The following is a 26,414-nucleotide window of genomic DNA, read 5'->3' as shown; positions in this document are numbered from 1 at the left end:
ATTTCAGAGCTCATTATTGATCTATTCAGGGAATCAATTTATTCCGGGTTCAATCTTAGGGGAATGTGTATGTCCATCTCTTCTAGGTTTTCTAGCTTGTGTGCATAGAGGTGTTTACAGTAGTTTCTGATGGTTATTTATATTTCTGTAGGGTCAGTAGTAACATCTGCTTTGTCCTTTCTAATTGTGTTTATTTTTATCTTCTCTCCTTCCTTCTTTATTAGTCTAGCAAGGGACCTATCTTATTAATTTTTTTCAAAAAACCAATTTCTGGATTCATTGATTTTTTAGTGGTTTTTCATGTCTCGGTTTACTTCAGTTCAGCTCGGATTTTTGTTATTTCCTGTCTCCTGCTAGCTTTGGAGTTGGTTTGCTCTTGCTTCTCTAATTATTTCAGTTGTGATGTTAGGTTGTTAATTTGAGATATTTCTAACTTTCTGATATGGGCATATAGTGCTATAAATTTTCCTCTTAACATTGCCTTTCCTGCATCCCAGAGATTCTGGTATGATGTGTCTTTGTTCTTATAAGTTTCAAAGAACTTCTTGATTTTTGCCTTAATTTCGGTATTTACCTAAAAGTCATTCAGGAGCAGGCTGTTTAATTTCTATGTAATTGCATGGTCTTGAGTGATTTTTTAGTTTTGACCCCTATTTTTATTGTGCGGTGGTCTGAGAGTGTGTTGGGTATGATTTTGGTTCTTTCTACATTTGCTGAGAATTGATTTATATTCAATTATGTGGTCAGTTTTAGAGTATGTGTCATGTGGCAATGAGAAGAAGGTATATTCTGTTGTTTGGAGATGGAGAGCTCTGTAGAGGTCTATCAGATCCATTTGCTCCAATGCTAACTTCAGATCCTGCATGTCTGTTAATTTTCTGCCTCAATGATCTGTCTGACACTGTGAGTGGAGTGTTTTTTGAAGTGTCCCACTATCATTGCATGGGAGTCTAAGTCTCTTTGTAGGTTATAAGAACTTGCTTTATGAATCTGGGTGCTCTTGAGTTGGGTGCATATATATTTAGGATAGTTAGGTCTTCTTGTTGAATTGAACCCTTTACCATTATGTAATGCCCTTCTTTTTGATCTTTGTTGGTTTAAAGTCTGTTTTATCTGAAGTTAGGATAGCAACCCCTGCTTTTTCCTGATTTCCATTTTCTTGATAGATTTTCCTCCAATCCTTTATTTTGAGCCTATGGTTGTCATTGCATGTGAGATGGGTCTCTTGAAGACAGCATACTGTTGGGTTTTGCTGTTTTATCTGCTTGCCACTCCATGCCTTTTAAATGGAGCATTTAGCCCATTTACATTCAAGGTTAGTATTGATATGTGTGGATTTGATCCTGTCATTATATTGTTAGCTGGTTATTATGCTGACTTGTTCATGTAGTTACTTTATAGTGTCACTAGTCTATGTGTTTAAGTGTGTTTTTGTATTGGCCTGTAACAATCTTTCCTCTTCTTATTTGGTGCTCCTTTCAAGATCTCTTGTAAGGTGGGTCTGGTTTGAGTGAACTGCCTCAGCATTTGCTTATTGGAAAAAGATCTCATTTTTCCTTTGCTGAGGGAGCTTATTTTGGCTGGATATGAAATTCTTGGTTGAAAGTTTTTTTTTTTCTTTAAGAATGTTGAATATGCCCAATCTCTTCTGGCTTGTAGGGTTTCTTCTGACAGGTCCACTGTTAGCCTGATGGGTTCCCTTTGTAAGTAACCTGCCCTTTCTCTCGCTGCCTTTAACACTCTTGTTTTCATTTTGACTTTGGAAAATCTGATGATTATGTGTCTTGAGGATAATCTTCTTGTGTAAAATCTTGCAGGGGTTCTTTGTATTTCCTACATTTGACTGTTGGCCTCTCTAGTGAGGTTGGGGAAGTTTTCTTGGATGACATCCTGAAATACGTTTTCCAAGCTGCTTGCTTTCTCCTCATCTCTTTCAGGGATACCAATGATTCATAGCTTTGACCTCTTTACATAACCACATATTTCTTGGAGGCTTTGTTCATTCCTTTTTATTATTTTTTCTCTATTCTTGTCTGATGGTCTTATTTGAGAGAGCCAGTCTTCAAGTTCTGAGATTCTTTCCTCAGCTTTGTCTATTCTGCTGTGAATACTTGTGATCACATTGTGAAATTCTTGTAGTGTATGTTTTAGCTCTACCAGGTCAGTTAGGTTCTTTTTTACACTGTCTGTTTCATCTGTCTGCTCCTGTATCCTTTTATTGTGATTCTTAGTTTCCTTGGATTGAGTGTTGCCATTCTCCTGAACCTCAATAATCTTTGTTTCTCTCCATATTCTGAGTTCTATTTCTGTCATTTCTGCCAACTCAGCCTCGTTAAGAGCTCTTGTTGGAGAACAAGGAGCCATCGTTTGGAGGATGAAAGTCACTCTGGCCATTTGAGTTGCCAGAGTTCTTGCATTGGCTCTTTCTCATCTCTGCGTGTGGGTGTTCCTTTACCTGTGGTATAAATTGAATACAGTCAATAGACTTCTGGATGTTTTCACAGGGCTGAAGCTTTGTGCAGGGTCTTTATTTGTATCTGACTAAGTCTTGTCTTTGGCTTTACAGCAGGGTTATGTTAGAGAAGCATTTTTGGTGTTGAAGCTTTGGGATGTGATCCAGTAGGTGGCTCTCAGGCAGAGTGGTCAGTAGGTAAGCTCCTGCTTGGTCATGTGGCTCCCTATATTTCCTCACAGTTGCAGCCATGCTGCCTCTCAATGCTCAATGTTCTGAGAGTGTGAGCTCCTCTCCCACTTGAGTCCTGGCTGTGGAGCATGGCCCAGACCCCTTGGGACAAAAGTGTTCATCTACACTTTGTTCTGGTATTTCTACAATTTTTATACAAATTATTGATCCTAATTTAACTAATTTTGAAGTATGTTCAATTAAATAGTGAAAGGGGTTTGTTAAATTAACTTTTTTTTTTTTTTGAAATGGGGTCTTACTCTGTCTTCCAGGCTGGAGTGCAGTGGCAAGATCATGGCTCACTGCAGCCTCAACCTCCCAGGCTCAAGCAATCCTCCCCTCCTGAGTAGCCAGGACCACAGCTGCACACCATCAGGCCCAGCTAATGTTTGTATTTTTTTGTAGAGACAGGATTTTAGCGTGTTACCCAGGCTGGTCTCAAACTCCCGAGCTCAAGCAATCTGCCCACCTCGGCCTCCCAAAGTGCTGGAATTATAGACACGAACCACTGCACTTGGCCCAAAATTAACTTTTAAATAAGTAAATGTGAGTAAAAAGATGGGCATATTTAAAGAAAAGTTGCAGCGAGTAGATGGTGGGAGGGCTCTGCACACATTGGGCTGGGGTTTGGATGACATGGGTCAGACCCTGGGCTCCCAGGACTGCTCACTGCTGTGAGTCTCCACTGGCTCCACAGACCCACGCAGCTGTGACATGGCAAAGCCTCTATTTAATACACTGTGTAAAAGTCAGACAGCAACCCGGACGTGCGGGAACATTTCACCCCACGCAGAAGGCAGCCAGGCAGAGAGAAGGCAACCTCCTGTCCCCAGGCTGCTCCCCAGGAGACCTGGCACCCACAGCCATGTCTGAACCAGCGAGGCCGCTTCCAGGGCTAAGTCCCCTTGGCTTTCCTGATCGCTGGCCACGTGCCTGCCCTGCTGCAGAGCACCCCAAAAGCCAGCCGAGGCCAGGCCAGGCAAGAGGCTCTGCCTTCCCATCAGGCACAGGCCTCCTTCAGGACTAATCTGGACAGGAGTCTGCCCGCATTCCACGGTGGGGAGTGGGTCTGGGAATCCCCCTCAAAACCAAACCACACATGTTTTGATGCACGTGCATTTTTCCATTTAATTTCCAAAATGGAACCAAAAATGTAAAAGGACCTTCGTGTTATAAAAACCTGGACACCAAGGAGTGACAACCCCTTCACACCCCCTTTCTCCACATTCCTCAAGGAGGTGACCCTGTTCCCAGCAGCAGCGTCCCCACCTGGGCCTGGGCAGGGCCTCACGGGTGGTCTGACTTCCTCCTCCTCCTCCTAAGTGGGGTCATGCACGCGCTGCTGTCCTGGGACTCCCATACCCTAACAAAACGTCTGGGAAATATTTTCACTATCTTCTTAAGTGCCCTGCAGTAATCCAATCCATGCATAAAAATATAATGATGTGTTCTGTCATTCTGTTCATTGGTATTTTACAAATGTTTGATGCTCACAATTTCTCACTGTTAAACAATAATGTCACAGTGAACATCTTTGCGTGTACATATACGATAACAGGTGTGGATATTTTTAAAAGTTAAATGCTGAAAGTGGAATTTCCAGGTCAGTGTCTGCATTTTACATTCTTATAGATGGAGTCAAATTACCCTGTAAAGAAGCTATTCCAATTTACATGCTCTTTGTATTAGTTCTTTCTTTGCTGACATAACAAATAACCAAAAACCCAGTGGCCTAAAAGCGCTGGCATTTACCGTGGGGCAGCGCCAGGGGTCAGAAGTCAGGAACAGGGGGCCCAGAAGGGGCTCCTCCCCCGAGCCTGCAGGTGGGAACCCACCTTGTGAGGGCAGGAGACAGATTCCCAGCCATCTGCCTACTTTAACAAGCACATGCACATACACACTCACATACTGTGTGCACACACACACACATAAACATCCCACACACACTTTCACACACATGTGCACCTGTGTGCACACACTCCACATGGCTCTGTTTCTCTTTTTCAAAACTTCTAAGTTACCATCAAGGACTGGTGCTTAAATTCTGGGACCCCAAACTCATTAAGCCAAAGGGAAAAGTCAAGCTGGGAACTGGGTCATGAAAACCTGCCTCGCACTTTTGGTTCCTAAATAAGACGGCTACAAGATGAAAAGCTACCCGCTTCCCCAATATTTTGCCCTCATGGAAATTCCTAGAACTGCAAGATCTCTGAAGGTGTTTCTGTTAAAATTTCTCCATGGAAAGTAAATTTGTGGCTCAGCTTTACAGGTGCCATCACCTTCCTGCCAGTCAGACACAAATGCATATCTGATTGCTCCCTCACCCCGTTTGTCTGTGTTATGTAAAATGCAGATCCCCTGCGTTTTTCCTCTACCTCACTTGTCTATGTTGTCTTACGTAAAAAATGCAAATTCACTGAACCAAAGACATGAATGACCATTTTTCCCTACACGCCTCTTACATGAAAATTGTGTACTTCCCAGTATCTCGCCCTTTCCCTTTTAAATTTGGCGCCCTCAAAATCATCTTCAGAGAAAGGCACAGACCTGTCTCCCAGGTGCATGTCCTTAACTTTGGCAAATAAACTTCCTAAAATGATTGAGACTTGTCATTTTTCTCGACTGACATCTGGTGAGCACGGACGCATCATGAGTGAAGGTGGCCCGGCCTGCAGCAGCTCACCAATGGGTGCTTGGCACCAGCTTGGACACCTCATAGCCCAAACTGACAGGACGATTTGCCGAAGTCTTGGAGCCCTTTCCTCCAGGGATCCCTGATCTTCCAGTGTTTTTCATTTAGGGGTCTAGGATTTATTTGCTGTTTAAAAAAATCCCTTTGGCTGGGCGCGGTGGCTCAAGCCTGTAATCCCAGCACTTTGGGAGGCCGAGACGGGCGGATCACGAGGTCAAGAGATCGAGACCATCCTGGCTAACACGGTGAAACCCCGTCTCTACTAAAAAATACAAAAAACTAGCCGGGCGAGGTGGCGGCGCCTGTGGTCCCAGCTACTCGGGAGACTGAGGCAGGAGAATGGCGTGAACCCGGGAGGCGGAGCTTGCAGTGAGCCAAGATCCTGCCACTGCACTCCAGCCTGGGCGACAGAGTGAGACTCCGTCTCAAAAAAAAAAAAAAAAAAAAAAATCCCTTTTTCCGGGGGCAGTTTCCACTCATTTCCATCAAGGCAGGTGAGCTCATGTGCGTCTGCGCCTGCGTCTGCGTCTGTCTCTGCGTCTGCGCCTGCGTCTGCGTCTGTCTCTGCGTCTGCGTCTGCGTCTGCGTCTGCGTCCGCGTCCGCGTCCGCATCAGCGGTCTTCAGCTGGGGCCCCATCGCTAGGTAAGAAACTGGTTTGGGATTCTGTCTTGCAAATTCTTTTTGAAAGACTAAAGTTAGCACTAACAAATTAACAGCTGGTGTTCATTTCTGCTTACACTTAGAGCGCTCAGAAATCGTATCATTTGCGTGATCATTGCTAGTTTTGCGTCGCTGTGTTGTTGCTTGTTTCTGTCTTGTGGGTCTGTGTGCGCGTGCGCTTCACCCCACAGTTCCGGCCACATGGTTGTCCTCTCTGTGAAGTGTCTGTGATGCCGTCATGCCCCGCTCAGGCAGCGCTGCCACCTGCCTCTGGCTGGTTTGTGCATGTTCCCTGCAGGTCCCGGACAGAGCCCCTCGAAGCCGAGCCTCTACAGACGCTTCTCCCGCTCTGTGCTCCCTCCTCATGCCCTTTGTCTGAACTTTTGATGATTTTCTAATCTTAGTTTTAATACAATTCTGTTCATCATTCCCTTTGCAATCCTGTTTTTGGGCTTGGGGGTCTTGTCCTGTTTAAGAAATGTTTCCCTACGTCAGGGTCACGCATGGCCATGGGAAGGCAGCATCCACAGCTACACTCCTGGGAAGTGTGTTTCCACGTGAAGATGGGGCATTGGGAGGCCGAGGAAGCAGAACAAATAGACGCTTCTGTGCTTCGGCAGCAGCCCCCAAATCAGTCTCTAGAGCAATCCAGGCAACACCACTCAGCTCTGTGACGTTTCTATTGTTCCTAACACCCCCCGAGTCTGCAGAAAGGTATGTATTTCTTCCCCTAGAAAGTAGCTGATTTATTTCCTTATAACAGCTGATTGCATGTGAAGCAGCATCTAGAAACACGATGAGTTGGTTAAAAAGGGAATGGATGGAGAAACCAGGGTCAAGGCAGACACCTTGAGGCAGGAGGAGCTGGCCGTCTGGAGTGGGTGGTGTCTGATTTTTGCATAGATGAAACCCAGATTATTTGGAATGCTGTTAATACTCAGAGTATTTACAAAACTATTTACAAAGACGTTTTTCAGGGCATCTGTCTCAGGGTATTAATTGGATTTCCACAAAAATAGAGATGGGTTCTGTTATCAGATATATTTGACAAACAGAGTTAGAGAGAAACAGATTCTCACCTGGTCCCAGAACCCACTTTTTCTGGGAACCCCCAGAGAACTGACACGACACTGCATGTGCTATTTTCCAGACCAAAAATTATAATTAAAGCAATAAAGCCTGGCATCCCTGCAGGCAAGGCCCTGCTTCTGTGCTGAACACACAACCCCTGAGCTCCCTTGATCCTCACTTCACAGACGGAGAACCAGGGGCCAGGCCGACCTTAACCAGGGTACCAGGTTCCAAGACATGATTCCTTGCAAAAGCACTTTGGGTCCAAACTGGCAGCCATATGCTGAGTTTCAGGCCACGTTCTGACAAGTCTCTGCTGGGCACTCGGCTCCGTCCACCCCTGTCCTCACAGTGACCCGGAGAGGGAAGGGGCAACGTCCTCTTATCAAAAGAAAGGTCCTGGTATTAGGAAGGCAGGAGCCCAGGAGAACCAGAGTCACACCATTTTAAAATCCACTCACGGGGCACAGTCATGACCCCTGGTCCTAAGACGTTCACAGCTGAGCAGGCGGCTTGGCGATGCCTGCAAAAACACACTCCTCCAGCGACAGAGTCCAGACGTCCAGAACCCCAACAGTGTGCACTGTTAAGATCATTCCAGTTATGCTTTGATGGACTCACACAAAAATGTCAAGGACAGTTTTCCTTACACAGAATAAGAAAGTGTCATGCTCTCTGCTCACCCACATGGAGGCACAGCTTGGCTTGGTCTTTACACAGATGAGAACCCTATATAAGAAAAACCTAAAGCTGGGGTGTTGCTTCTCTTGCTTTCTGAGGGTGTCCTATCTGCAATGAAGTAGTTTTCAATAAACTTCCTTCTCTCACTGCACTCTGTGACTCACCTGGAATTTCTTCCCATGACAGATCCAAGAGCCCTCTCTTGGGATCTTGATTGAGACCCCTTTTTCCAGTAACACTCAGGCTCCATTTCCAGTCATGGCAAAGCAGGTCACGACGTCAGTCCAACACGCCATCTACATCCCCTGGACAGGTACAGGCGCCAACCACCGGAAGGTACCAGGCACAGCCAGAAGCAGACAGAGACTGAACAGGCGTCCACACTTGGAGGAAAGCTATGGCACCAGGCAAATTTCCCTTTGTAAGGCATTCCACCTGAGAGCAGCTGGCCCCACACAGGGGAGCAAAGCCTCGGGTAGGAAACCACCGTCCCTCCGGCATGAGGACCCAGAGAGCAACGGGGTAACCACGGCAGCCAGGGAGGAAAGAGGAGTTCCCACAAAGGACAGAGCCAGAGGGGGCCCCAAAATCTGCATGTCACTCTGCCTAGATCTCCTGGTGACCTGGCCCGCATGTGTGCAGGACTTCCTGCCACCTGAAAAGAACCGATGAGAGGTACCCATGGTGCCACCATAGGGGACAGAGCCTAGTGTCTGCCTGACTAAGCAAAACAGAAATCTGTGTCTGACAGCCTGGGGACCGGAAGTGTGAGGTCAGGCATTGGCAGGGTCAGTTCCTGCCGAGACGGGAAGGGGAATCTGCTCCCGGCCACGCCCCAGCAATCCTCTGTGTTGCTTTTGATGGGGTTCAGGACACACTATCCCAAAGTATGGCACCTTGGCACTGTGAAAACAGCAGAAGCAGGAAGGTCTGTCTCACCTCCCCTCAGCCTTCTCCCCTGCAGCAGGTCCCCGAGACCCTGATGTGAGAGGCGCCCTCCTGACACCCGGGGAAAAGGCACATGCTTCTCTCTGAAGATACAGGACACAGAGAACCAGTGTTGACAGCTGATGTGATGCCTCAGTTCTCATCTTCTCAGTTCAAAAGAATTTAAACGAGACACACCACAAAAGAAGTGCAGCATAGAGTAACTTGTTGCAAAAGACGAAAAGTATTTTGCAGTGGCTCACGCCTGTAATCCTAGCACTTTGGGAGGCCAAGGCGGGTGGATTACTTGAGGTCAGGAGTTCAAGACCAGCCTGGCCAATATGGTGAAACCCCATCTCTACTAAAAATTAAAAAACTAGCCAGGCATGGTGGCGGGCGCCTATAATTCCAGCTATTCGGGAGGCTGAGGCAGGAGAATCACTTGAATCTGGGAGGCAGAGGTTGCAGGGGACCGAGATCACGCCACTGCACTCCAGCCTGGGCAACAAGAGCAAAACTCTGTCTCAAAAAAAAAAAAAAAAAAAAAAGGAGTATTTTGAAAGTGAAGTGCAGAATAGACAGGCCACCCTAAGGGAGAGAGGACTCAGGGCGGGTCATGAGGATGAGACAGCAGAGACCAGCCATAGGGAGTCTCCCTTTATGGGAGTCTTACCCGATAATCTATAAGTAGGTGAGAGAGGTGACAGGGCGCAGTGGCTCATGCCTGTAATCCCAGCACTTTGGGAGGCCAAGGCGGGTGGATCACCTGAGGTCGGGAGTTCGAGACCAGCCTGACCAACATGGAGAAACCTCGTCTCTACTTAAAAAAATAGAAAATTAGCTGGGCGTGATGGCCCATGCCTATAATTCCAGCTAATCGGGAGGCTGAGGCAAGAGAATCGCTTGAACCTGGGAGGCAGAGGTTGTGGTGAGCTGAGATCACACCACTGCACTCCAGACTGGGGACCAATCTAGACTCCACCTCAAAAAAAAAAAAAAGTAAGTGGGAGAGGTGTTAGCAGGAAGCACGTTCTGGGTGGTCGTGTGGGTGCACACGGTGGTGGCTGCACGTGCTTGTCCGTACGTGGTGTGTCTCATTAGCATCTTACAGCTCCACCCGGGGGTATCTTTTTCACTGTTATAATGAGCAAAGGGTCAGTTTGAAAACAGGTAAAATTAAAGTGTGCGTGCTCTCTGGAAGGGAAAGTCCCCGCTGGAGATAGCTTTGCTTGTGTGAGCTCAATCACGACACAAACACTGAGGTTTAGGTGCTGGCTGTGCAGTCAACACGGTCGCTTCCCTGCTCACCTGTCCCCTCTCCCCCAGGCACACAGGCCGTGCTGAGGTGCCCAGTTCACCCGTCACATCACAGCCTCCCGTCCTCATCCACATTTCCCCACGGCCATCCCCTCTTCATCAAGCCAAAGCACAAACACACAGGTCCGCCCGGCTCTGGGTCTTCATTTCCTTACGAAGGCTCCAAGTCATATAAAACCAAAATACATTTGTTCTCTTTTCTCTGGTGAATCAGTCTTGTTCCAGGAGCCTCAGCCCTGAACCTTTTCTCTCTGCACTTGGAGTGTAGACATGTCACTTCCTTCTGTCCCTCGGGCTTCACGGGACCATCCCTGTGTGTCTGCACACACATTTCCCCTCTATTAAAAGCAAGCCGGTCATGGGATTTAGGGCCTACCCTAATCCATCATGAGGTCATCCTAACGCATAACGTCTGAAATGACCCATTTCCAAAAACCTCCGTGTTCACAGGTTAGGGCTTGAACATATTTCCTAAGGACACTATTCAGCCATCCACAAACACCGGCCGCAGACTAAGCCACATTCAGGTGGTGTTGAGGTGGAAAATTAAAGAAAAATAAAATTAAAAAGAAAGAGAAATAAGCTTTCCTGTGCTAGGCTGCCTTGTCCCAGAGGCAGCAACAAGCACAGCCCAGACCCAGGAAAAGTCTTAATAATAATATTATCGAATGTGCTTGGAGACTGTCCCGGCACTCCCTCAACATAGGAAGGAGAAAAACAATTTTCCTTTGTTTTATGGAATGAATTTATAAATTCCTGTTCTCTGTAACTAGCAACTTCAAGTATTCTGTTTAAGCAGTAGAGTGAAGGTCATGAGCCTCTGAGCAGGCCTCAGTTACGGCCACCTGGGCGCCACAGTGAAGGTTATGAATAAGCTCCTGCCCAGGCTAACCTAGATAACGGACATCTGGGTTGCTTCGCAACAGTCATGCAATCCTGAGTTTGTCCTGCCTCAGTATCCCTGCTTTCACGCCACTGTAAGCTTGCTTCAAGCTAGCCCACCCCCTTTTGTGAAGTGTGTGTAAAAGTCAGGCACTGTCTTTGTTCTGGGCCCAGTCTTTGGACGTTGAGTCTGCTGGGTCTGAGTGCACTCAGTGATAAAGATATCCTCCTGTATACACTCCAAGGTCTCTCCCTGGTCCTCCTGATCCCACAACAGTGCTACGTCTCCCTAAAGGCCATCGGGCCCCTGGGTGGACCTTGGAGTCTTGCTCGTTTTCTCAGCCATGCTGTGCACACGGTCCCGGCCCAGCCCACCCTGGGCTGACAGGAGCCGCCCCCCGCAGGTTCGTTTCCTGCACTGGCCCCAGCACAGGGGTGTCCCCGCAGGGCAGCCCAGATGGGTCTTCACGCTGGCTGAGGGCTCCCTTGAGGGCAACCTGACATGGCTTCCAGTCTGGTACCTGTTCTTCCCTCACAGCACGTGAAGGATTTTAAACCTCCAAAGCTGCATTTGCACTTACCTAACCCCTTAATCCTTTGCCTTCTGTCTCTTGTCCCAGAAGCCTCACTCAGCGTGTCCGGGAATTTCTCCACTGAGGCAGCTGGGGGCTGGGACCTGGGAGCTCTGCGTCCCCCTCCCCACACTCAGTTTCACTACGGCCGGACGCTGCCTCCGCGGAAAGAAGAGGAGCCCGTGGTAGAGCATCAAGGGCGCCACGGTGGCCGCACAGGCCAGGAGACCAACCTCTAACCCTGATCTGATACAGGTCTAAGGGGAATGTCATGAAGAAGAAACGCAGCTCCTGAGAGACACTGGGGGAGAACTAACCAGACCTAAACTGGAACTCACTCCGTGCAACCAGGGCCTCTCGGGAAACACTCAGGACTAACGCTGGGCTGGCAGAACCAGCAGCGGCTTTAGGGACGGATCCCTGGACATTGGGAGTCCACGGTGCAGGGCCTGCACAGGGGGCCGGACACAGCCACACCAGACGGGGTGTCTGCTCAAGGAGAAAAAGGGAAGAATTCTAAATGAGGCGTGGCCCTTCGCACTTCAGGGTGAGGTTCCCAGCCCACTTTGTATTGATTAAACACGCAGGCGTGCGTACACCCACAGCCCTGCACACACACCTGTGCACACAAGTACACAATCCCAGCACCCACTCCCCCTTTTCTCCTGGGCAGAAGATGGCCAGGCCTAAGTGTGGTGCCCAGTGCCTGTGACCAGCCCGGGGCAGGGACGGTGATGAGGAGGCCCGTGCGCCTGTGGACACAGCTGATCTAGAAACATCCGACTGCCCTCTGACACTGGACTCCAACGGAACCAAGCCACGTCTGGGCAGAGGAAGGCAGCCAATCCCAGACAGTAGGAGAAAAGACGCAGCCCACAGAGCACAGCCACGTACAGAGACACACCTGCAGCCTCTGCAGCTTAGCACCGGCCCAGGGAAGAGGCTCTTCCAGGAGGCGGCCCGAGGGCATTCACAGACCAGCACCAGCAGGCAAAGAACCAGGAAAAGAGGGGCCACCTCCTGACGACACCCACAGGCTCAGGGCCCGGCACCCTCCCCACATATGTTCCTGGGGCACGCCGGACGGGACGGTGCCTCAAGGCTTCCCAGCACACACCTCACCGTCCAGACACCCTCAGTCATTGCCAAGCTGTGCTCCTAATAGCTTAGAAAATACGGTATTCGGGAAAAAGATTCCTCTGCAGGTGGCTCTGGTCAGGAAATCGATCATGAAACTCATGAAACTGCCACCTTCCCACTCGGTGCTGTCTAATCCGAGAGACTCGTCTGCCTCCTGAGTCTAGAGGAGAACGCCTTCACCCTTCCCCGCAGCTGCTCAGTTCCCACCTGCCGTGATGGAGGACGTCCCGGAACAGCTCTCTCTGCCCCATCTGAGGGCTCCTCAAACACAGAGTTTTGCCCCCACCCTGGAATCCCAGACACCCACCACAGCCCCCGCGGGTCCCCGAGAAGTGCAGGATCCCCACACTGCTGGGATTCTAGTACAATGCTGTGTCCGGCCCACATGGGGGAGCCGGCTCAGTGACTTTTTTTAGGTGACATAGTAGTTAGTCAACACCCTAAAATCTGGATATGCTTCCTAAAAATTAAGATTTGAGGCATCTATGGAAAAAGTTTGCCCAGAGCAGCTGTGAGCCCTCGCTTAGCACCAGCCGCCCGTGGACATGGCTGCATCTCACTTTTCCACAGACCCCACCACTCCCTGTTCTCCCCAACGCTGAGCCAGATGCATAACGGACTCTGCAGCTAAAGTTCATTCCTAGAACGCCTGGCTTAGGCAAAGTCCCAGCCCCAGACATGGCCCCAGAGGTAATCCCTGCCTCCCAGGCCGCTCCCAGCCCAGCTGCTGACCCCCAAGGTCTCACGAGGTGGGTGCAACGCTGCCTTCTGGTCCACCCTCCCACCCTGTGCTTTGTGGCAGGGGAGTCTGCAGTTACACGAGCTTCTGTCCCCCCATGTCTCATTCACTCAGACCAAACATTGCTGCAGCCCAGGGACCCCTCGGGAGGACGTGGGTGCTAGCAGGCAACACTGTGTACTCATCAAGCTGGGCATGGGGAGGGCAACTTGGGGCGGGGTCTGGGCTGCTGGGGCCTGGGATGCCGCTTCAGTAGGGCGGCCACACTGAGCCAGGCATCTGCCAGAGTCCCATGAGAAGTTGTGGCCTGTCCAGCGTGTGGAGCCTCGACGGAGCACCATGGACGCGAAAGACACACCCTCCCCACGCTGGGATTCACCCCCTCCCCACCCTGGGACTCGCTCCTCCCCTCCCCACGCAGAGGCCTGAGCTCCACCATGTGTCCCAATGGCTCCAGGCACCAAGGGCCTTGTCTGCTGAGAGGGCTCAGACAGGAGGTGGGCTGGGCGGCAATGTGCGCGGGGGCAGGCATGTCCCCTGGCACCGAGAGAAGGTCACAGTGGAGCTGAGAAGGTGCAGCCTCCGCACTCGGGCCTCAGCCTTGCGGCCCAGGAGAAGAGTCAAAGACGGGCGTCCCTGGAGCACGGGACCTCGCAGGCTGCTCTGGGGGGAGACAGAGCCTGCAGACCCCTCCTCACGCCCCCTCCAGGAAGACGAGGAAGCCTGAGCTGCAGGCTCGTGGCCGCTGTGTCCTGGGCCCCCTCCAAGCGCAGAGAAGCCCCAAGCAGGGAGAGGGCAAGGAGGGCGCTGGTCTCTCTGGCGTTTTGCAAAGGGAGCCACGCTCACAGTGAGCTGGGCGCAGAGCCCACCACACTGCCCTGCTCTCCTGCCGCCATCCGCAGGTGCAGCTGAGCAGGCGGTGAGGGGGTCCTTGCGGAGAAGCAGAGACCGCCCCACGCAGGCGTCTCACCACGGACATGGGCGAGCGCTTCAGTTGGGAACATTTTTCTTTACAAAGGATGTCATGACTGTGGCTCACTAGTGGTTAATAACACCCAGTTCAACAATGACTTTACAATGTGATCACTGGGCCCCTTCCAGATGGCCCAGCCGTAGACGGCACCCCCTTCTCAAGGGGGGGCGGCCCCTGGGAGCCAGCAGGCCTCATGGGGAGCAGCCACCACCAGCCTTAGGAGCCCTGGGCCAAGCGTTCACCTTCATGGCAGATTTCAGGGAACGGCCCTGGGCCTGACCCCTGGGCTCAGGGACGGCGCCTGCGTGCCACCGTGAGTGCAGGGCCAAGGTGCTTCAGGAGCTGTCCTTTAGGCAGGTGGAAGCCCCCAGAGTGGCCATGCAAGGGGACACACTGCTCAGCACTTGTCAACTCTTGCGCATACTGGGCCCAGGTCCAGGTTCTCAGGTCCTGCGTCTGGCGGCCTCCACACTCTGGGCTCCCGGGAGGCTCAAAGGACAGTGCTGGGTGATGCCGCACACGGGGAAGGCTCAGCCTGCGCTGCTGCTGCGACTGTGAGGACGCCGCCTTCATCGTCACAGAGCCCAGGTACACGGGCGCAGGACGGGACTGGCACAGGAGGCTACGAGGCAGCGTTCCCGGCTGGTGGGCGGAGGGGATGCGGCGGGCGGGACTCCTGGGCTAGAAGGCGGCTGAGCCCGGCAGCTGGAGCCCTGCAGCCTGGAAGACCGCCTCTGATGGGGTCGGGGTGGCGGGTGCAGGAGAGTTCACTCAGAACCTCCTGCCACAGGATCGTCTGGAGCCCACTGCACTGGGGTAGCTCAGGAAAGAGGAAGAAATGCAAACGCCTCAGCGTGGGGCAAACGCATTCTCCCAAATTCCTCCTCTCTCTGGCTGATTATGCAGATAGTGCAAACTTGACCTGCAAACTCCGAAACACGTGGAAATCAGAATGCGCTCCCTGCGACCTTGCAGCGCCATCAGGCACGGCCAGCACGGTGGCGCCCTGACGTCCCTCCGCGAACACGTCCGAATGAAGGGCCTGGAGGCACACCTTTCGAAGCCCTAGGCCGGTGTTTTGATGGTTGGTTGGTTTGGCTTCTCGGCTCCCTCCTCCCGTGTGTCCAGAGCAGGTGGAGGATCCCCGTGGCGCTCACGCACAGGACCTGGGGCGACCACCACGGGCTTTACAAAACCGCAGCCCTGCTGGAGACAGCCTCCTGGGGTTATTCCGTTTTTAGGTCGCTTCCTCCCATTTGTGCTGCACACAGCAGCTTTTCTGAAGCAGCTGCTGGTTCCCACCAGCGTCTTCCACGCTTGTTGCCTGAGTGCTGTCTTTCCACCTCGTGCATTCTGTGTGCTGGGTCACGTCCTGGCGGGTCGTGAAGCCGAACCCCAGTTTCCAGGGAGCCACAGATCAATGTGTCCTGAGCACACACCAGGACTCGGGAAATCACAAACAGCTCCCAACCCACTGATGACACCCACTCCAGAACTCTAGTCAAAAAAAAAAAAAAAACTGTGAAGGATAATATAAAAAACAAGTGTACAGTCTGCTTTATGATAGTAAATGAAATTTTCCCAAAAGCTTTCACCTGAAACTATCAATTACTTGGAAACCTCGTAAAGAACCAAGTGACCCAGGAGATGGGAAAGAAATCATGGAGGCTGGCCCTGGCCCGGGCCCTGTTGCCGGCTCCCTGAGGCCTCGAGGGATGGAGCCTGAGAGAGGAGCCCCGTCCAGGACAAAGTACAGGGGCTTCACTTTATGCATAGACCTGATGGCACCAGGGCGGCGGCAGGGACAGTGTTTCTGGGTGTGGCTAGGAGGGTGTTTCCGGACGAGACTGGCATCAGAATTGGTGGACGGGGTGACACCCGCGTGCTGGGCGTCATCCAATCCTCTGACGGCCTGAAGGGGCCTCGGTGGAGGAAGGAGGAATGGCCCCTGCTCTCCTGCCTTCCTGCTTGCTCCAGGACGCCTCATCTCACCGTCTCTGGACCAAGGTCTGAAATTTACACCAACCTCCCTCAGAGTCGGGCTGACTGACACCGCAGGCTTTCCTGAGTCCCAGACGGCAGATCCCAAGACCTCTTAGCGCCTGTCACTACAAGAGCCAGCTCCTCACAATAAATACGTAAATCTATGTATGGGCCGGGCAGAGAGACCCTAAGCATTTCTGTGTCTGCCTCGAGTGTGTCTGCATCGTTGTTTTGTGATAGACACTTCGCCTGCGTTAAGTGCAGAGGCCGCCATTCCTGAGACACAGGCCTGGGCAAAACCAGGGACTCCCAGATGCCCCAACGCCCCTGCCAGACACTGGCTCCCTCCCACCCACGCAGCTTCCTGGGAGCAACCATCGAAAGAAGAAAAACAGTCCTGTGGGGGCTGAGGGCGGAGGAGGCGCAGCCGGCTACCCTCCAGATTCCTATGCTGCCAACAGCTGCCTGCCGGACAGACAGCTCTGCCAGGGACGGTGCCCAAAAAGAGGGCAGCGCGTCTTTCTGGGACTGAACCAACGCCAAGCGTGTGTGTCACCGAGCCCATATAACAGAGAGCGGCAGGCGAGATACAGGCGTGCATCCCGGAAGGGGACAGGCTGAGGACCCTCGGCAGACAGGAAAACCCGCTGGTTGCTGAGAAATGGTTGGAAAAGTAAGCTCTTTGTGATGTGACAGGCGCTGTCCTTGCTTGAGAGATTGGCGCTGCATTTGGGGACCCCCAAAATGTGAACAGAGTACGTGAGATATCTGGCACAATACGTGAGCCCACCCGTATTTCGCTGGGGGAATTAAACTTTGTAATTTTGTTTTCCACTGGGATTCCTGACGTCAACGCCTTCGGGGGACAATGTCTCCGTCACCTGCCTCCCAACGCACACTGTTGTCTGTTGTTGTCGTCGTCGTTTTGTTGTTGTTGTTGTTGTTGTTGTTGTTGTTTTTGAGATGGAGTCTCAGTCTGTCGCCCAGGCTGGAGTGCAGTGGTGCAATCTCCGCTTACTGCAAGCTCCCTCTCCCGGGTTCACGCCATTCTCCTGCCTCAGCCTCCAGAGTACCTGGGACTACAGGCGCCCACCACCACGCCCAGCTAATTTTTTGTATTTTTAGTAGAGAGGGGTTTTACCATATTAGTCAGGATGGTCTGGATCTCCTGACCTCGTGATCCGCCCTCCTTGGCCTCCCAAAGTGCTGGGATTACAGGCGTGAGCCACCGCGCCTGGCCGCATGTCTGTTTTTTCTGTCTCTGCTAGTTTGCTGGTTCTCCCTTTTGCTGCTGGTTTGTTTTCGTCCCATGAGGGTTTAAAGGGCTGCCTTTGGAGGCTAATCATCCTAAGAGCCAAAGCTCTAACGTCCACGCTGCTCTCTGAAGCCCCTGCCAAGAACAGCCAGGTCTCAGCTGTCAGATGTTTTCCAGCTGTTAACTTGGTTTGAATCGGACACCAGCCCCGGCTTCACTCGGGGAGGCGTCTGCCCAGACACCAGAGGAGGCGCGAAGTTCCGGGGAAGCAACTGGGCAGGCCCTGACTGGTGGGGTCCGTGCATCCCACCCTCCTCATTGGCTGAGTTTCCACTCATTGAATTTGCGCCAGCGTCCTCAGCACAGGCAGGATGGCTGAGTTCAGTCCCTTCGTGATCAACTTTGCATGTCTAAGTTTCTGGAACAAAGGGCGTGGCATCGATGGGTAATTTCTGTGGCCCTCCAGGGGCAGCTTCCCAGCAAAGCGCCCAGCACCCACATCACAACAGGCTGCGCAGGCTGCCGTGTCCGTACCTCTGCAGCTGGAAGCCCCCAGCCAGGGGTCACATCAAGCTCCTGGAAGGAGTCCCCAGCCCCTATTCACTGCAGCCTGAGCCAAGCTCCAGAAGGCAGCCTCGCCCTCTCCACCTGAAGCAGGTGACGTGTTTGCAGGAAGCGAGCCCGTGGGTCTTAGCTGCCTGGTTTTCCCCTCGGGCCACACTCCTGCTGCCCTGTGTTCTTCCCCAGCAAGAGAGAAGCGTGGGGGGCGGGGAAAGAGAAATGCCTCCAAGGCCAAGCAAGGCCAAGGGGAAGAACAAAGTGCCCTGAGGGAGCCAGCCAGGGCTGCAGAAATGGCGCTGTCCACCTGATAGGCCCTGAGGAGCTTTCCAGATAGCGGCTTAGGGGCTCAGGCGGCCCCAGACAGTGGATGCCTCTTTCATTTGGAGACCCGCTGCCTTGCACCCCGAAACGTGGCTCTGGCTCCCTTGTGTAAACCTCATCCTCAAGCACAGAGCAGGGCTGTCCGCAGAGACCTGGGGCCAGGCCAGGCCAGGCACTGCCCAGGGACCCAGGCTCCACGCCTCCCAGGGAGAGCTGACCCGGAGCAAGTGGGGCTCCAGTAAAGGCTGCTGCTGTCGGCACTTGCCCTTTGTCATGGACATTCTTTAGTTGTTTGTTTGTTTGTTTGAGATGGAGTCTGTCACCCAGGCCGGAGTGCAGTGGTGCAATCTCACCTCACTGCAACCTCCACCTCCCGGGTTCAAGTGATTCTCCTACCTCAGCCTCCCAAGTAGCTAGGATTACAGGTGCCCACCACCAATGCTGGCTAATTTTTGTATTTCTAGTAGAGATGGGGTTTCACCATTTGGCCAGGCTGGTCTCTTAACTCCTGAGTTCAAGTGATCTGCCAGCCTTGACCTCCCTAACTGCTGGGATTACAGGCGTGAGCCACCACGCCCGGCCTTGGACATTTTTGATGGCTGTAGATTGATATTCTAAGACTGCTGGTGTCCTGTAGATGCTGGAGTCCAAAATAATTGGAAAGTAAACATTTCAGTCAGCCTCACTTTAGCATATTACATCAAATAGCAGAGCTGAAGTTTTTCAGTATAACCTGCCACATTTAACCCCACTCCCAGGTTTACATATTTCAAACCAAAAGGTACCCAATAACCAAGTGTCGAGAGAGGCCGACTGAGCCAGACACGTTGGCTCACACCTGTAGTCCCAGCACTTTGGGAGGCTGAGCCAGGAAGATTGCTTGAGCCCAGGAGCTCAAGACTAGCCTGGGCAACATAGTGAGACCCCATCTCTACAAGATACACAAAAATTAGCCGGGCAGGGTGGTGCACACCTATAGTCCCAGCTTCTCAGGAGGCTGAGGTGGGAGAATCACTTGAGTCCAGGTGGTCAAGGCTGCAGTGAGGGGAGATCACACCACTGTACTCCAGCCTGGGTGGCGGGAGTGAGACCCTATCTCAAAAACAAGGGATGGACTCACCTGGCACAGGAGTGACAGCCCCATCTTAGAAACACTCGCCTCGCTGGTGGGACCGCGGATCACCCACACTAACACACAGAGTTAGAAGTGCATCACTGCTTAGATTTTAAAATGACTAAAAGCCCAAAATGGGATTTGCCCTCTGTTTCTACTTCTGTCAACCCAGGAGACTGCTCCAGAAGGCAGAGTGGGTAGAACCCAGGAGACTGCTCCAGAAGGCAGAGTGGGTAGAGGGTTTAGGAGCCGGCCGGGAGCCACCTGAGGCCTGAGTCTCAAGAGAGGGCAGCCTCCACCATCCCCCACGTGCCGGAAAGGTGGGGACCACAGTGCTCCAGGCTGAGCTAGCTCCTCTGCCGTCTGGGTGCTGGAGCACACACTCCTCAACGGGAATGGCACAAGGTGGCTGAGCTCTTCTCCACTTTTAATTTTCCAGAACATGAGTAAAAGCCTCACACTGAAGAATCCTGGAAGAGTAGCATATGATTCAGGTGGGATAAAGATGTTTTGGGAGAAAAAAATCGAGCATCACGCAAGACACCTGCAGAACGAGGACATGAGGGTTCGCAGGAGCGCCCTGAACAAGTGAGTCAGGGTGTACAGTGCGTGGGGGATGCCTGTGCCTGAGCCGCACTCGTCACCCAGGGGCAGAGCCCAGCCAGCAGTGTGCCTGGACACAGCCCTAGCCCTCAACCCACCATGAAACCCCTCAGCTCCAGACCTGTGAAAAGAGTCAACCCAGGAGGAAACTGACAGCCTAGTGATCACATTCGGAACAGTAAGTGGGAAATGACAAGACACCACGCTGCTAACCGTGAGACCAGGAGCCCAGATCAAACATCGCTTTCCAGGCAACACCACACCACAGTGCCCACGGCCAATTCACCCACACCCCAACATCCACACCCACACCCCCTTCCCCCACATCCCAACCCCCACACCCCAACACCCACACGCAACCCCCACACCCCCTTCCCCCACACCCCAACCCCCACACCCCCTTCACCCACACCCAACCCCCACACCCACACCCCCTTCCCCCATACCCCTTTCACCCACACTCCAACACCCACACCCACACCCCCTTCACCCACACCCAACCCCCACACCCCAACACCCACACCCCCTTCACCCACACCCAACCCCCACACCCCCTTCACCCACACCCCCTTCACCCACACCCAACCCCCACACCCCCTTCACCCACACCCCCTTCACCCACGTCCCCTTCACCCACGTTCCCTTCACCCACACCCCAACACCCACACCCCCACACCTACATCCCCACACTCACACCCCCTTCACCCACAGTCCAACACACACACCCCCTTCACCTACACCCCCTTGACCCACACCCGAACACACACACCCCAACACCCACATGCTCTTCATCCACACTCCAACACACACACTCCATTCACCCACATCCCAACACTCATACTCCCTTCACCCATGCCCTAAAACACATACCCCAACACCCATACCCCAACACACACATGCCCTTCACCCACACCCCAACACCCACACCCCCTTCACCCACACCCCAACACACACACCCTAACACCCACACCCCAACGCACACACCCACTTCACCCACACCCCCTTCACTCACACCCCAGCACTCACAACCCTTTCACCCACATCCCAACACACACACCCCCTTCACCCACACCCCCCTTCACTCACACCCCAGCACTCACACCCCTTTCACCCACATCCCAACACACACACCCCCTTCACCCACACCCCAACACACCCCAACACCCACATGCTCTTCACGCACACCCCAACACCCACACCCCAACACACCCACTTCATCCATACCCCCTTCACCCACACCCCAACATATACACCCCAACACACACACCCCCTTCACCCACACCCCCTTCACCAACATCCCAAAACCCACATCCCTTCACCCAATCCTTTCACCCACAACCCAACACACACACTCCCTTCACCCACACACCCTCCCCCTGCCATCTCCCTGACACCCCATCCAGGATCACACGAACTTTTCCAGAAGGAAATGTCTTTCTCTAACTTGTTTTTCTGAGGTCACTGCCCTTGAGTGACGTATCCGTACTTGTGCCCTTCCTCCTCCTAGCAGACATGCTCAGGAAGGCAGATATGAAGCCAGCACGCCCTTCTCTCCTAGGGCCAAGCCCAGGGGTCTGTGGGTGCTGAGTGGGTGACCCTGAGCCGACCCAGGGTGTAGCCACTGCTCAGGGACAGCTGGATGGGGAGCGGAGCTCCTCATTTGCTGCAAGACCCTGGCCAGCACACAGCAGGCGCTTCCAGAGGCTCCAGGCAGCCCTTGGTGCTCAAGCCCCAAGCAAGAGAGCCATGGTGCCCCTTCCTCAACCTGAGGTGGCCCCCAGAGCCTGAGGGTGCCCCTCCCCACTCACCAGCTACCCAACTACAGACATGGACCCAGCACAGAGCCCAGCACCAGGCAGGCACTCGGCAGATGGAGGAGGAGGAGAGGCCCCCCAGGCGCCAAGTGCCTGCCCCACGGGCCCTGCCTCAACCCTGCCCTGTGCTTCCCAGACGTGTGCCTCCGCGTGCCTCCGCCTGCCTCTGCTTGTGCCATGTACCCTGGTGTCCTCTGGCCATTGCCCAGGTGCAGGTCCCAGGAGTGGGCTCAGGCCCTGAGACTGTGTCTGCACTGCCTCCTCCGGCCCCCGAGGTGGAGGCTGGTGTCCCAGGCAGGCACTGGGTTCTCTCAGGGGCCGGCGGAGCCTCCATTTGCACGACCCCCCTCCATCTACCCACATAGCCTGGTTCTCCCCAGGCCACGGGGTCAACCACCGCTTTTAAAGTCACTCTTAGGGTTCCCGTTAGAGAGTAGCCTAACTTCCCTCCCTGCATGAAGCCCAGAAAGCTGAGAGGGTCCCGTATGTGAGTCCATGGGCCAGGCCCACCCTGGGAGGCTGCCGTGAGAGAGAAGCTGGCCCATGTGGGAGACTGGCTATCCACAGCCCCTGGCTCGGGACACCACGGTCCCCTGTGGAGGGACAGAGGCCACTGGTTCCATCACCACGGGCTTGGCTGTCCTGGCAGCCTCTCTGGGATGGGTGGCCGGCCGTGAGGCCTGAGGACCCCAGGCCTGGAGGCACCAAGTCTGTGGGACAGCAGCAGCTGCTGACGCCCTGCCCAGCTGACCCCCTCATGCATGGAGCTGTCCTAGGCCCCTCATGCATGGAGCTGTCCTAGGCCCCTCATGCATGGAGCTGTCCTAGGCCATGGCCTGGCAAGGGTGAAGGTAGCTCTCGCTCAGGGACCATCACCGTGGGGCCCAGCCATCCAGGCTATACCGCCTGCCACTCAGCAGCGCCATCGTCACCCAGGTCCTGGGCATCTGGGACAAGTGTCCTCATGGACACAGCTCACCCTTGGCTGGAGCCGGGCACCCACCCCACTCTCCAACATCTAAAGCCAAAAACACCTGAGGCTGAAGGAAGCAGCAGCCACGGGCAGGTAGGGATCTGCCCAGGTCTCGGGGAGCCTGGACCACTTTGACCAGGCCATTCCTGCCGCCAGGTCCCCCCGTTGCGTGGGGCTGAGATCAACATATCACCGTCCACTGTGGCTGGGCTGGGCAGGTGAGGCGGGCCGGCAAGCGAGAAGGAAGTAGGCACCCACAGGCAGCCAGGCAGGGTGCAGGGAGGCAGGCAGGCCCCAGGCAGCCACAGAGGCCGCCCCGTCCTGCAAGGGCACCTGCCACTCGGTGAGCAGAGCAGAGACAGAGGCTGCAAGAGCTGGAGCTCAGGCGTAGTCTCTCTGGGGCTCAGAAGCTTCCAGAAGTGGGGGCCCAGGCTGCTTCCCGGGGCAGGCATTTTTCCTCTCCTGTGAGGAGGGTCCTGAGTGAGACTCCCCACTGGGCAGCAGCCTGAGCCAAGATCAACCAGGGCCCTGGGAGACCCAGCAAGGTCACAGCTGCCGGCTGGGCAGGGACACGGTGACACCCCCCAGCGGCGAGTGTCACACTCCTGCTCTCACAGGTGCCCAGGTGCTGAGAGACACGGGCTTGGCTGTCACTCAGTCCCCAGAGCTTGACTCACAATGACGAAATTGTCACCCTGCCCCAGGCTCCGCGTGGGATGGGCTGAGCAGCTGGAGGGGAGGAACAAGATGCTGCAGGGTCCAGGGAGGTGCCCAGACGGGGTCCCGGAGGTCGCCGAGCCCCTCCACACCAAGGACAAGATGGCAGCCTGAGGGCCTGCGAGCTCCAGGCTCTGCGTGAGCTTCCGGAGGGTCATGGAGAAAGAACACCACGCATGGGGTCCAAGCACCCACGCCAGAGTTCACAGGATCTTCATCACGGAAATGGCCCGCGCTTCGCTGACCCCGTAATAACCCCACCTCGGGGTCCGCGCTGCAGCAGAGTCTCAGGGTTCTCCAGCACATGGCTGGTGCCCAATAAAACCTAAGTCAATTGGATTGAATGTTTCCTGCTAAATTTTCTTCCTATCTTTAAGATGTATATGTAGTAAACCTTTGCCATGATGTTACAAACTTGCAACAAGCCATGTAAAGAAACCACTGCATCTCAGGGAACTTTTCGACTGCCTGATCACCTCCAATTTGCAGATTTAAATGCAATTTTATTTCACCTTTGATCAAAATATGTACCTAAGTTTCAACTTCAGGACATGCCTTATACTGCATAAAGCTTTGTCCTTTTCCAAAATTCCTTTAGTTCATATTTAGTACTTGAGACATCTCAGAAAATTAAATATCCTCATTTTTACAGTTGAAAAAGTTCGGGTTTAGAAAGTGCAGCATCTCCCAAGGCCATGAGGGCTGTTGGAGCCGGGATTCACCTCCTGGTGCTCGGCACGGGCCCTGGGAGCCCCACTGCAGGCTGCAACCACGCTGGACAGGTCAGAGGGAGGGAGAGGGGCCGCCACACTGCCCAGAGGCCAGAGGATCGAGAACCTGGGGTGGTCTCCTGTACAGAGGAGGGTGCTGGCTGCAGCCGAGGCCAGTTCTGACTCCTGTACCCGCACCCCACACCTCGCGCGCACTCTTTTACAGCCGCAGGCATCAGCCCTCGGGAAAACGGAAGCGCTGGGGCCTCGGCTGGCTGGGGCTGCCGTGGAGTCTCACGGTCGAAGATGTTCATGGGGTTCGGCTTCTGTTTTGTTTGGACCCTCTGGTCATGTTGTCAAAGACAAGGAAATTAGCCCCAGCTTTGCCGGTCATGGGTAACCCAATGAAGCACTAACCAGAGGATAGCGTAGCCAGGTACCTGCTGTACCACGTGTAGGTTCTGCGCAGGCCCACGCCATCTCGAGTGTGCATTTCTGGGGCTGACCATGAACTACTGGAAAGCACGTGCGGAAAGAAGGATCGGAACCTGACACACAGCCTGGGGGCCTGGCCTGCCAGTCAGTGGGCAGAAGCGCAGCCAGGGCCCTCGTGACACCGGCCATGGAGATGTCCAGGGCTGGGGTCACAGGTCAGCACCGGGCCCCACCCTCACCGCTGGTGACTCGGGGATTCACAGGGAGGGAGGGAGGCGACTGACAGCCCTGAAGATGGTTCATGAACAGAAACCACTCGCTAATCTTTGCAAAGCCCCAGGCTACGGAGGAGTGATTTTATCTGATGATATCCTTAGAACACTATTACTGTCAACACTGTAATAAACTGAGGTGTCACACTGGACTTTTGGGGGATGGAAGGGCGTATTCATGCTGCAATCTTCATCACAGTTTGGCCTGGCAGAACCTTCCAGAACAACCACCCCCTCCTGCTTGCCTCATGACCCCATTACTCTCCAACGATGCAGTCACCTTCCCATTGACAGTAGAGGCCCCGGCCACAGGGGCAGCGGGCAGTCTGCCAGCCACATCTTCACTCTCTTTGTCGTTAATCCTCAGGCAAAGCTGGGCCCTGCTCCCAAAGCTGGAAGGCGCCCAGTGCAGAAGAAAGACAGGGAGAGAAGGAGACCAGGGAGGGTGGGAGAGGGGCAAGGGGAAGAGGGATGGCTGGGCCAGCTTTCCGGGAGAGGAGAGGGACGCCAGCCCCCAGGGTCCTGAGCCCAGAATCCTCCTCAGGCCTTGCCCCTTTGCAATTTACCTGGTGTACAGAGGGCATTTCTGAAATCTTAGCTCCAGGAGCTGAATTTCAGCGGAATACGCCTTCTTTTTATGAGGCACAGACCAGAGGGGATCTTAGTTGAATACCCAGTAATTACAGGCACTCCCATGATCCACCTGCAAGGCTCGTCAACTTTCTAAAACAAACACCATTGCTCAAGCCTGTTTACTTTTAAAGCACCCGACAATGCTCGCTGGCTAGTTTGTTTTTGTCCTGCTAAATCTTTGAAAGGCTTTCCATAACTCCTGGCAAATGTTGCCAAATTCAATGCAGTTGGCATTTAAATATAACTTTGGAATCGTGCACTGTTCCTTTTTCGTAACTGCGACTGGGTTGGGAAGGTAGGAGGGTGCACTCCCGGCCGAGCTGCCTGGGGCTCCGAGGCTGGGCCATGTCCTTTGCTGCTGGTGCCTCAGGTTCCTGTCTAGAATCGGGCCCTGGGATTCCTCATCCAGACAAGCTCTGAGACTCAGAATATTCCCAGTTTTAGAAAAGCACTGCAGTGCAGATCCCAGAAGTCTCCTAATACCTGTCACCAAGCATTTTAATGTTTCTGCGGTAAGACTCAGACACGCTCACACTCAGTCAGGCATGTGAAGACCCAGGCAGACTCAGTCAAACTCAGACCAGGTCCTGCTGCCCAGCAGCCCCTAGAGAGCTTCCCATGCTCCAGAACTGCCGGACTTGGGAGTGGAGGGCGAGGGACTGAGGAGCTGCTGATGTAGGCGTGA

General features: G+C 53.5%; 1 protein-coding gene across 3 annotated transcripts; it reads left to right on the top strand.

Moving 5' to 3' along the window:
• Nucleotides 1-14,837: 14,837 nt before the first annotated feature.
• On the top strand, nucleotides 14,838-24,018 carry FAM240C (family with sequence similarity 240 member C). Of its 3 annotated transcripts, none has more exons than XM_073020295.1 (3): nucleotides 14,838-14,926; nucleotides 20,012-20,160; nucleotides 23,667-24,018. In XM_073020295.1, exons 2-3 carry the CDS (start codon nucleotides 20,015-20,017, stop codon nucleotides 23,791-23,793), a joined length of 273 nt encoding a protein of 90 aa, XP_072876396.1. In that variant the 5' UTR covers nucleotides 14,838-14,926; nucleotides 20,012-20,014; the 3' UTR covers nucleotides 23,794-24,018. The 3 variants fall into 3 exon arrangements, with proteins under 3 accessions (XP_072876396.1, XP_037857176.2, XP_072876395.1); XM_038001248.2 differs by lacking the exon at nucleotides 14,838-14,926 and adding an exon at nucleotides 16,752-16,994; XM_073020294.1 differs by lacking the exon at nucleotides 14,838-14,926 and adding an exon at nucleotides 18,210-18,233.
• Nucleotides 24,019-26,414: the final 2,396 nt, after the last annotated feature.

This window comes from Chlorocebus sabaeus, chromosome 10, assembly GCF_047675955.1.
Source record: "Chlorocebus sabaeus isolate Y175 chromosome 10, mChlSab1.0.hap1, whole genome shotgun sequence".
In the NCBI taxonomy this organism is placed as follows: domain Eukaryota; kingdom Metazoa; phylum Chordata; class Mammalia; order Primates; family Cercopithecidae; genus Chlorocebus; species Chlorocebus sabaeus.
This window is presented reverse-complemented; position numbering and strand designations above follow the sequence as displayed.